Genomic DNA, 11524 nt, shown 5'->3' with positions numbered 1-11524 from the left:
ACCTGAGAGGTAGCCAGATACATATCACTGTGTGTATCAGATAACCATTATTTTTAACACATCTGTTTAGCCCCATCTTTATTTGCTTATAAACAATTCAAAATCTATTCTGGAAACATCTGTCTGGAAATGATCTAGGCCCTCTCTTTGAATTCATCTAAAACTAAGGGTGGCATATAAACATTTTGGGCTTTCTAAAGACCTAGTCCAGAAATTGGTGTTCATGGCCATAGCATATCCTCAAAGAATAAAGTCTTTGCTGCCCTACCCATCGAAACTATCACACAAGTCCTGTTTGCGTAGAAATGATGACTGTGCATGCAATCTTCATTAACGCTAACCACACTGCTTGGTGTGGAGAACCCACTCATAGGGCTTATTACCTAATATGGAAGTTAACAGGTCCCCACCCTTGTTTGGGTTGGATTTGCCCCCCAGTTTACAAGACTGATGTTTACATTTTACTTTGCCCTATTTCTAAAAAACAAATATGGCACAGAAGATAAATGGAGTCCAACTCAGCCGCAGGAAATCACAGTGAAGCGCTTTGAAATGCAAGACATGTTGTGAAGAACAATGCCAAGAAGGAAGACCAACACACATGCAACCAGAATCACAGTGCAGACTCCCGACCAGGTAGAGCTTTTAACCACCCCTCTTCTTTCGTGTTCTTCTTCCAACATATCTTGTTGAAGGCTACTTTGCAATGGATGCTGTTCCATTGGCATAGCCACAACAGTGACTGGCTTTTGTTGATTTCCTGGTAGAAGCCGACATCCAATGTCACCTGGCAGCAATGCTCTTTCCTTGCTGACAGGCAGTGGCCACATGTAGCACCCATTACTAGGCAATTTAATGAACACTGGTGTGTTTTCTGAAGTGTGAGGAATCGCAATCACAGCAACAACATCAGGGTCATCTGGAAGCTGAGACACAGAATATCCTGGTGGCAATTTTGTAACGCCTCTGCACCAAGGGCATCTAAGGTCTTTCTGGCTAGCTCTCATTTGCTGCAGGCAGATGGAACAGCATGTATGTTTACAATCAAGCAGCTTTGGCCTTCTTCGAGGGCTGTAATAATTGAAACAAATTTGACATTCCAGTAGAGAATCTTGTGAAAGTGTCTCCATTCTCAGGTCAAGCAAAGTTGTAAGGCTGTTTGGATACTCAGATAAGATTATCAGGGCTGTGGTAGAAAGCTGTAGTACCTAACTTTTTGCGGTATGGGATTATTTCAATAGTTGAGATGTACATCCAGGTAAGGTCTATAAAAAAAAAAATGAAAAAAACTGTTACTTTCGCATTCATACAGAAACATAGCAAAATCTACATTAAGAACTAAAAAGAAAATATAATCAAAATAAGAAAGTGTTTATAAAGTCCAACTTTATAATTCTCAGTTTCAGATTTATACAAAAAAATATTTTAATGATGTTTTCCTGTGGCATTTATTCTCTATTTCTTTGAGATACCGGATCGTTAAAAATGAAAAAAATTCCTCAAAATCGAAGACTTGAACTCTCTCTACTTTTTTTTACGGTCATTGACCAGGCCAAAATATTCTCTACGTTAATTAGCTGGTTGAATAGATATACAGCGAAAAGCTTTCTAAAACATGCTGTATAGTATGCGGTTTAAAACAAAAAACAAAAAAATTCACTGAAACAGCTGGAAAAATGTAACAAGGAACAAATTGAAAAGACAAAAAGCAGATTTCTATTGATTGCGATAATAGGTTAGATTTGCAAGTTACAAAGAAAAAAAAATTTTGTGTGCAAAAAATCTATAAATAATAGTACGATGTTGATCAACTGGAATACACACAGTACTTTTATTTAGTGAACAAAATAGTTGAAACACTGAAATAATCTAGTTGTTTTGGGGGGGGTCTTATTAATAACAAAAATAAATATGATTAAATCAAACTATGATTATTTCAAATTGAAAGTTAGTTACCAGTTTCCACAGCACATTAATATATGAAATGTACTTTGCTACAACTATTTGTTTGTACCAAAAGAAAAAAAAATGAAGGATATAGGTTTCTGTGTCTTTTACTTGAGTGAATGTGCTCTAGCAAATCTTTTATACACTAAGACATTACATACATATATATATATATATATATATATATATATATATAGCACAAGCAGATTATGTAGCACTGTTACAATCAGTGGGATAGTTTAAAGTCACACACAAAAAAAATGGTACAAAAGGAGAAGAGGGTCCTGCTCTTGCAAGCTTACAATCTAGTCAGTGGTAGAGGGGGGAGTGAAACAGTGGAAGAGACCTGCTTGAGTTCATAGGCTCTGGATGATCTGTTGAAGATGATCATTCAGATGACTTGATTAGGATGATGGCTGAGAGTATTAGGAAAAAAAGGTTGTACTCTTCTCGAAATAGGTGGATTTTCAGAAAGCTTTTGAAAGTCAGGGAAGGGAAGGCGTGCAGGAGGAGTGAAATCCTGAATATGGGAGAGAGAAGAGGTAATGACAGAGAAGACAGATACCAGGTTTTGAACCAGTGTTGTATGTCTAAAAAAAAAAAAGGACATGGTTTTAAAAACTGTATTTAAGATAAAATAAATAATACATTGGGAAATCAATATAGCCATAATGTCAAGCATGTGAAACATTCATTCAATAAAAAAAATTGGCATAACTAACTTTGATCTTGGTTCAAATTCACGTCAGTTAGTTGCAAACTCTTCTATTTGTATACCCTATCCTCAGCGAGCTGCTGCACTACTGTCATGGGGTCACATAATGCAATCACCCTTTTTGAAATTTGAGGCATAAAGAGGTAAGTCCGGGACTCCGGATTTACCTCTTTATCCCGACTTGTGAAACATGCTTCTGGCATCCCGTCCATGGGTGTGGACTCTATGTATATCGAACACAACCAATATCACGCTTGTATTATTTTCTGGGGTGACAAAGAATCATTTTATTTCACTTCAAAGCTAGTGTTTCTAATTCTGTAGAGTCAAAAAGTATAAGGCAACAGGACAGTTCGATGACAGTCTCATCATTCATATATCTTTTATAAGCAAATCTAGAGGTCACTGGACCTTAAGTGGAATCTATTATACCAAGTCTAATTTATTTCCTAATGAATAATTCAGTACACATTGCAATGGAATACATATTTAATTAGACCTGCTCTTGTAGCATCAAGGTTTACTTCTTACTTCCATAACTGTTTTTCACCCTTGAAAAATATACCCTCCAAATTCTTTAACTGTTTCTCATGGTCAAGCAATTATGATTATCAAATAAAACAAAGAGATACAAAATAGATTAACATAACTCATTTGGAGAGTGAGTAGTGCTAAACATGTTTATGCGTGCATGATAGATCAGATATTTTGTTGTTTTGGAAGTGGATATGCACTTTAACAATTAGCCTACCGCCAACCTATGGCTCTTCTGACCTATGTACACATACTGCTTGTGAACCTGCCAGCGGGGGAGGGGCGCAATTAGCGCAGCCTGTTTCCAATGCTATTTACCTTTCTTCGTAACTGCGCTTCTGTGAAGGCAGACCTTCCAGACTTGTTGACCTAGAATCTGATGTTTGTATATAAACCTGCAACATGTAACCTGACTCTCAACTTACTTTTTGCCTATTTATAATTATAAAATACCTGATCTTTGTAGTTTTTGACCACTTGTTACATGAAACTTGAGTTTCATTACAATGTCATGCCGACACCAATTCCCTATGGGGCTGCTGCTCCTCATTTGGCCCATCCCAGTGAGTAGCGAATTATATAACTGAGGTCACATTTCTTTCTAGGGCAAACCTCCTACGATTTCTTTAAACTATTTACATAGCAGATATTTAGTTTACGGACCTGCCACTTTTCCAAAAATACTACAAATCAGCTTACCTAGTGGCATTTACAGATTGCAAACAAAAACGTATGTACTAAACCCAGCCTTGTGGATACCATGAGTACACAACCGTAACCTCCTGTCCTCAGGAACGTGATTATTCCACCCAATTATTTTGTTCTTCTTTGTCACATTATCTGTTGATTACCAAGAATAAACAACTATATTTACTGTTTGGAAGACGAGAGTAAGTTTTACTAATGCTATCTGTTTGCAGTTAAAATGTAGTATGCACTACGTAAAGTGCTTTAGGTGCACAAGGAGATTAAAATTCCATTGCTTCCCTGGGCACAAAAAAAAAAAAAAAAATATTGTTCAACCATAATCCCACATTCATTGCAAAACCTAAACCTTATTTACATAGTCAGGAACTATATGTCAGCCTGACCCCCCCCCCTTGCTTGAAGGAGGTTAAAACTTAGTAGGTAGAAAGGAGGCATGAGCTTGGCAGGGCCCAGGGATTGGAAAAAAAATGACCCAAGGTCCTAGGGAAACAGCACAACTTCCCAGGCCTGCTAATCTATTTTGTCAGCCTGCCTTACCACGTTGGCCACTGAAAACCTATGAATTCTACCACTACAGATCTCACCTTAAACCAATAGTCATTTAAGGTCATGGTTATATTTTACACATGTGAAAGGGTTTTGCGTTTGTAAACCATGCTCACATACCACTTCATTTATTACCTCACCCCAAGCACCACAAACCATTTCAGTTTGTAGAACAATAGAAAACAGAATCTCTCAACAAACTCATTTCCTGCAATGTTCAAACATACCACCTGTTAAGCGTGTAGATTTCAAGTGAGTTTAAGGCTTTAAATGACTGAGATTTCAACTAAAATAAACTTGACATAAATGAAGCACAAAAATGGCTATGTATTTATCGTCCTTTAGTGTGGCCGGACGCTGCAAAAGCATAAGTGTGTGGCAACGTGGGTCCACCAGATGGCATCACATACATCATTTATAAGCCACTGGTCTTAAAGCGCCAGAGCCGATTTGAATTTTCAATCTGTTCCTGTTTGCTAACACGCCATAAGGCAGTTTTCTGAGATGTTTATAATAAAACATTTCAACCAGACTGCCACAAAGCTCAGCTTCCTTTGATCCATTTCAGCATTAATCTAAACCACCTCTTATTTATAAATGAGCTGACATTAAGGAAAGCAGAGGTCAGTTATTTGCTCATATAACTCATCTTCTCAAGACAGGAGAGACATGTTAAGGTATTTTTATTACAAATACCAAAAAAAAACTAACTGCAATATTAGGAATGTTAAGGGATACTGGCAGTTGTTATGGTCCATGGAATAATGATACATTTATTGCACTTTGAGCAAATAAGCTTTATAATATATGTCACTGTATTTTTTCCCTGCAATTTTTTAAAAAAGAAACAGAAATGTAATAAGAATTTTCAGTTTATGTGGCAAAAACATATTGGCGTCTGCTTTTGTGTCACATGACAACTAAGTGTCTGCAGCAAAACATTAATGAAAAGGCCAAACATTGCCTGCAGTAAGAGGAAAGTGACCCAGGGAAGCAGTGCCTTAACTGGAAACTCCGGGTCAAACCCAGATAGTTGCCAGGTACAAACACGAGGATATGTTGGGATTATGGGATTTATTTTTTAAAGTAAAAACACTAGGATATGTTGGGATTATGGGATTTATTTTTTAAGGTAAAGATCAGCTTCAATACCAATATAGTGTGCCCCATTGACCCACTACCAAAGCAGGTACACACAAGAAGTCACTTTAGTGAAGCATAGCCTGAGGTCCTTGAGATCATATAGCCTCTGGTATGATAAGTAAACGTACAATTAAAACAAATGTTGATGTTAAAAATAAGCATAAAACTATTATTAGAAGAACTATAACATAATATAGAATCCAGAAATCAATGAGTTTTTATATTTTTTATTTAATTCTAGTGCAGCTTTTTGATTATGAGGTGCTCTGTGTGCCAGAGAATAAGTCCCTGTAGTCCATCTAGATCTTCTGATATTAATTAGATGCCTCTGCAGAGATCTTGAACACAGATTCATAACATACTGAATATACTTTATATGCCCACATTCCTGGAATCAGAAGACAAAATTTTTCCCAGAAATGCGAACACTGCAAATGGAAAACAGATTAAAAGCAACTTCAACCCAAATAGAGAAATGTCCATCACTTTCCTATCCAGAAAATAAAAAGATGAAAAATATAGATAACCAGAAGAGGTAAAGAGAATGCTTTTTGTTTTTGTGTATTTCTTTGTAAGACATCAGTCTATATATTACACAATCCAGCCCTAAACTACAAGACAGCTGAGACTGTGATTAGAATGTGCTCACAGACCACTTCATTTATTAGATAATCCTTACGTTCCGCAAACCATTTGAGATTACAGATCTGGAATAAATACTAAGGGTGTAGAAGTTGCAAAGGACCTAGATCATCATGCCAACAAACGTGTATATAATGATAAAGACAATAACTGTAAGCGTGTCCAATACATCACCCCATTGTGGCGGAGGTTAATATAGAGGTTGTCCGTGTGCCACTGCCAGGCTTTGTAGCTCTGCAGAATCTTATACAAACTATCTTTAATTTACAAAAGCTACCATATAAGCAAATGTGACCTCATTGATAGGGAATTATATTATTAGGTGAAAAAGGTTACGAGAAGCGGCCAGTGCAAAGGATCAGTACTGCGCAGCACTGTACCGTGAATGGAGGAATTACGTTTCTATGTATTAGACACCCCAGGTCCCAGAAGAAATACATACAGGTTCTGCATTATCTGCGCAAGACACTAAATACCTACGTGTTCTCTGTTGCACATACAGTATATAGTCTGCTAGACGAGATTAACACGCAGCTCCTGCGTGTCTAGCACAGGTGTCAAACTCTAGTCCTTGAGGGCCACGGGCAGACCAGGAATTATGTGTTTTGTTGCCTAAAAGGAATAGTTTAATAAATGTTTTGAGATCAAGGAGACCTGCGTTCAAGGTGGGATATCCAAAACTACGGCCTTTTTTGTGACCTGGAGTTGTACACCACTGGTCTGCGTAACACTTAACCAGAATTTATCCTTTCTGTGCCTCTCTTTTTGGGCGTCTTCCCTTTCTGTACAAGCAATTTAATACTTATCTCGTTATCTTTCTGACGTGTTTTAGAGTGCTTTGTAACTAGGCCACTAGACTGGACAGCCCCCGGCATGAATGTTGCCGACTTCCTGCTCCGTGTATTTCCTCCATTTGGTAAACACCCCGAAGTTAATACATTCCATTCCCACTGCCTCGGGGGAGAGGTGGGGTACAACAATTTACTGTTTCTTTTTTTTTCTTGGCTCTGGCAGGCAAAAGGGAGGATTTGTTTCAAACAATTTGAAATGGAGATTTTCATTTAATGATCAGTACTAGAATTTGCAGAAGACTTTTTTTGTAAGGCTGGGTTTTAACCTTTGCTCAGTACCGACTCTGGTGTAAAAATGGATTAACTATACACATCCACTTGGACGTTGACTTGTTTTAATAATCTATATTGACACATTGTCATTCTTACTAATCTTGTCTTCTGAGCATAAAGTCAATAAATATATGTATAAAATAATAAAAAAGTGTTAAAACCTACCAGAACAAACTTTGTTACAGCAAACAAAACAAACAAGACCTATTTAAATGAAAAAGGCACTTCATTGTTGCCATTTTTATTACAAAACAAACTTTTTTTTGTTTTGGTGACATTCACTTGTGTGATTTTCTATGTAGGTCAGCAAATTGTACTCAACAATAGCTCCAGTGGAAATTTACTTTGATCTACACCTATCTCAGATAAATAAAGCTATATCGTTGCAAATGGTGACCCACTTAACAGCCTAGCATTATCTCCAGATTATTTGAGGAGGAGAATGCAGCTGGTAACAATGGAATTAATTTACATTTACCAAGGGTTTTCATGGTTTTTGTTTTCGATTTCTTTTGGTATGCCAATTTGTCACCGAAGAATGGACGTTAAAGTGATTTTTAAGTATTTATGTTAATATGCATTCATTTGCTGAAAGAAAAATAAATAAATAAACCACTTACCTTTAGGAGAAGCTGCAGCACCACAGTTGCAGCTCACCAGCCCTACAGTGGTACAATTTTTGCACTAGTTTTGGCTGCTTGAAACTGGCAGGAAAACAGGATTGCTTTCTGTGCAAGCAAGGAATGGTCTCACTTGGGCCCCCTCAAACTCTCATGACAGTGCGGGGGCTAGCCGGTGTTGGGTATAGCACAGATGTGGGGGGGGGCAGAGAACAAATACAAATGCATGGGGGGGGGGTCTGCCAAATGTGGTAAAGGGGTCACTTAGATATCATATGCATTTAAGTAAATATAATGGCTTGAGAATAAAATGTAAGTATATAAAAACATCAATACCTGGATTCACTGAAATATTATTACTGGTTTAATTTCATAATGTATGTTATGTGGTCTAATTATATTATATTATATATATATATATATATATATATATATATATATATATATATATATATATGAGAATATTGATTATTTAGTGAACAGGCTGAAATTGAGTTCCCGTGTTTAAGCATGTCCAGTGAGGAAAAACACGCATCCATCACTGATGCATGCTCCAGCAGGCTAAATGAGACAATAAATTGTGTTTTGCAAAACAATGGAACACTAATGGCTTAGTAGTATGTATGGTTTAGGAGGACTGATCTGATGTCTAGCTAATTATTGGATTATGAGCATTCTTAACTGAAATAACCTCTGTAGGAAACACTCAAAGTTCTTGTATAATGACAGGGAAAGCTACCACAGCTGACCTTGCAAAACTAATTGCAGATTTTGCCATTCATCTTACATTAGCGATGCACCCCGGAAATAATCCCTACAATCAACCAGCACATACAGTGGATGACCTAAAAAAAAAAAGTGATCCCAGCTTGACGAACGCTAAACGTGTATTTAACAATCTATACCAGCAAAGTCTCCTTTTCTATAAAGACATATTTCTTATAGAAATAAATCCCTCTAATAGCTAAACAGAATAGACATAATCATATGGTAAATGTTATCAACACAAAAACAGAAAACAAAGAAAAATATGCAACTATAGCAGCTACCCACACTGCACCCATACATGAAAACAACATTATTTTATTCCCCAAAACTGTAGGGTTATTCAAAAGTGGACCATAGGGGCAATTTGTCAGTCCTAGCCTACCAAATACATTTAACAATAACATCCTCAAACATGTACATGGTTGCAACAACAGGAAGAATAACCACAAAAACTCCCATAATATGGTAAAGCAATATTGAGCAAGAAACCGATGACAGGCATAGAATTTAAGAGACTGGCAGCTTTAACACAGGGGGTGAAACAAACAAATGTTCTCATCTCCCATGAAAGTGCATGGAAGACTTTCCCTAGGCTGATTGTGTTATTGTATCACACACAACAATAGCAGAATGCCATATGATCAGCATTCATTCACAAACAAAAGCCATCCGGATGTATTTTGGCAATAAGATGTACACAGAACAAGCCTGTATATCTTTTACTCTAACCAAGAAAATCCCTGCTGAATTCTTCAACCATGAGATCATACAAACCCTCCTTCGTTTTTTTTTTCTATGATAGACCCCATATGGAAACGGTGACATTCCAACAAGCCACACTCAGCAACTAGAAAACGTATACAAGCCCCCAACAATTTTTAACATAGAATGAGACTATTTGTCTATTTCAAACAAATATATATTAAAAAAAAAAAAAACACATCCTGAAATGGCTGGATTTTGCTGCCTGCTTATGATTGCCCCCTTGATTTATAGCAAACATTACCTGGATGTGTCAGTAGCTGCTGCTTGGCAGTGCCTGCATGATGATATCAGCTGGTAGTGCAGGCAGGAGGCGACAAGCAGGAAGCCAGGGAGGGCTAGTAAACGCTTTGTTCTGCCTGCAGTGAATCACAGGCAGACAGCAAGCCCAATCACAACATCCACCTCCATGCAAGTAAATATTCCTTGATCTGGTATACCCTCCCTTCTGGGGTGTGTAAGCAGACCACCCATCGGCACAAACGATCCTGTTCACCCCTAAATGCAACAAGCACTGGCAGGGAAGTGGCATCTGCTTTCAGTATGCAGTGAAAAGAGTTACATTGCCTTCCCCTTCTTCTAAAGCATACCTTACCATATCCTAACTGCGGTAAACAGATGAGCAGAAGAGGAGATACCCAAACGTACACATAGCTTTGCTAGGAGTGCCATGGGCTGTTATCATAGCGGATTTTAGGTAAAAGAGTAAACATGCCGGTGGATGAAAATACAGGCAAGCTACCCTCCAAGGGCAAATGTATAATTGTATTACCTCGACTTTGACAAGTACTTTTTATTAGTTGTTGTGAAAGGTATCTTGAAACACAAGCTGGCCAAAAAAAAAGCATTCCAGAGCTTGGCTCACTCCAGCTGCAGGGGACTGCAATTCCCACAATGCTCAGCCACGGCACAGGGGTTGTGCACCGATGCCCATGCCCTTTCCAGATGTGCGGGTAATTATTCCAGCACTGATCAGATCTGCAGAAGGAACAGGCGAGTGTGTGTGTATGATCAGGAACACACATAGGCTAGTGATCAGAACAGACCAACAACGAGGCTAACACCAATCCTGCCCTGTTTTAGGGTATTAGGAGGAGGATGGACAAACTGGTGCAGCACAACAAGCTGGAAAGCAGCACAATTGCTCCAACACCCCCAGCCAAACTCTGGGCTTCAGACCGCCTGCATAATACAGCACTTTACACGCAGGGCTGCTGATTCGGATTATTAGAGGAGCGATGGTTGTTAGAAAGCACTCACCTGATTGTGAAATAACACCCTCAAGCCCAGCACTATGGCAGGCTCCTTGCACCGAGCTCCCTGCACTAAGCTCCTCTTGCTCTGGGTTGTGTCTGCCTGGGCTGGTCCCGTCTTCGCACGCTACAGATTATGTAGAGGAAAGGGGTGTTGCTTTTTTGTTGGTTTTGTTTTGCAAACTTACAGAGTAAAACCAGTAATGAGAAGTGCATTCAGAACCAGATCGTGTCCCCCCCCAGCCCTCCTCCTCCTGCCTGCCTGCTCGCCACAGCTGCACTTCTACATATTGTCTGATGATTTGCTTGACAAGCCGCTAACCGGTATTTTAAGGTTATGGATGTTCATAACGAGGAAGCAAAGCATGTTCTGCACCACACCCTAATATCTGCTAGTAACCCTTAATTAGCCTTGCATGTGCTTAACATGTGCTTAAGGGCAAGGTAGTCTCAAAACAAGACAGTTATGGCGGGTCATGCAGAATGCTGCACTGCTTTTCTCTTACCAGTACTATGGTGGATGAGATCTGACATTTGAAAATGGGACACTTATGAATCCTACAGGCAGCAATTATCAAAGACTGGCCTGCGGTATGGACAATTCAAAATTGCCAGTTTTAAATGGCTTTCCTGGCAACCTTAGAAGAACTTGGGTATGCCAGCTTTTCACAGCTGGGTACTTGTATGTGTAGAGAAGGAAATAGATAAGGGAGAATAGCAATTAGAATCACCAATCTGGTTTTCGCTCCACGGCTACTTTTT

The 11524-nt window shown here is 38.6% G+C and overlaps 1 protein-coding gene across 2 annotated transcripts; it reads right to left on the bottom strand.

Annotated features, from left to right (window-relative positions):
• Positions 1 to 211: 211 nt before the first annotated feature.
• Positions 212 to 10958, bottom strand: RNF152 (ring finger protein 152). 2 transcript variants are annotated; one of them, XM_053467172.1, is made up of 2 exons: positions 10770 to 10958; positions 212 to 1265 (listed from the first exon to the last, which is right to left on the bottom strand). In XM_053467172.1, the coding sequence occupies exon 2, from the start codon at positions 1128 to 1130 to the stop codon at positions 519 to 521; it is 612 nt and encodes a 203-aa protein (XP_053323147.1). In that variant the 5' UTR covers positions 1131 to 1265; positions 10770 to 10958; the 3' UTR covers positions 212 to 518. The 2 variants fall into 2 exon arrangements, with proteins under 2 accessions (XP_053323147.1, XP_053323148.1); XM_053467173.1 differs by lacking the exon at positions 10770 to 10958 and adding an exon at positions 9754 to 10078.
• Between the last annotated feature and the right edge of the window lie 566 nt (positions 10959 to 11524).

The sequence above is a fragment of the Spea bombifrons genome, chromosome 5, assembly GCF_027358695.1.
Source record: "Spea bombifrons isolate aSpeBom1 chromosome 5, aSpeBom1.2.pri, whole genome shotgun sequence".
Lineage (NCBI taxonomy): Eukaryota > Metazoa > Chordata > Amphibia > Anura > Pelobatidae > Spea > Spea bombifrons.
Note: the sequence above shows the minus strand (reverse complement) of the source record. Positions and strands in the feature narration are given on the sequence as shown.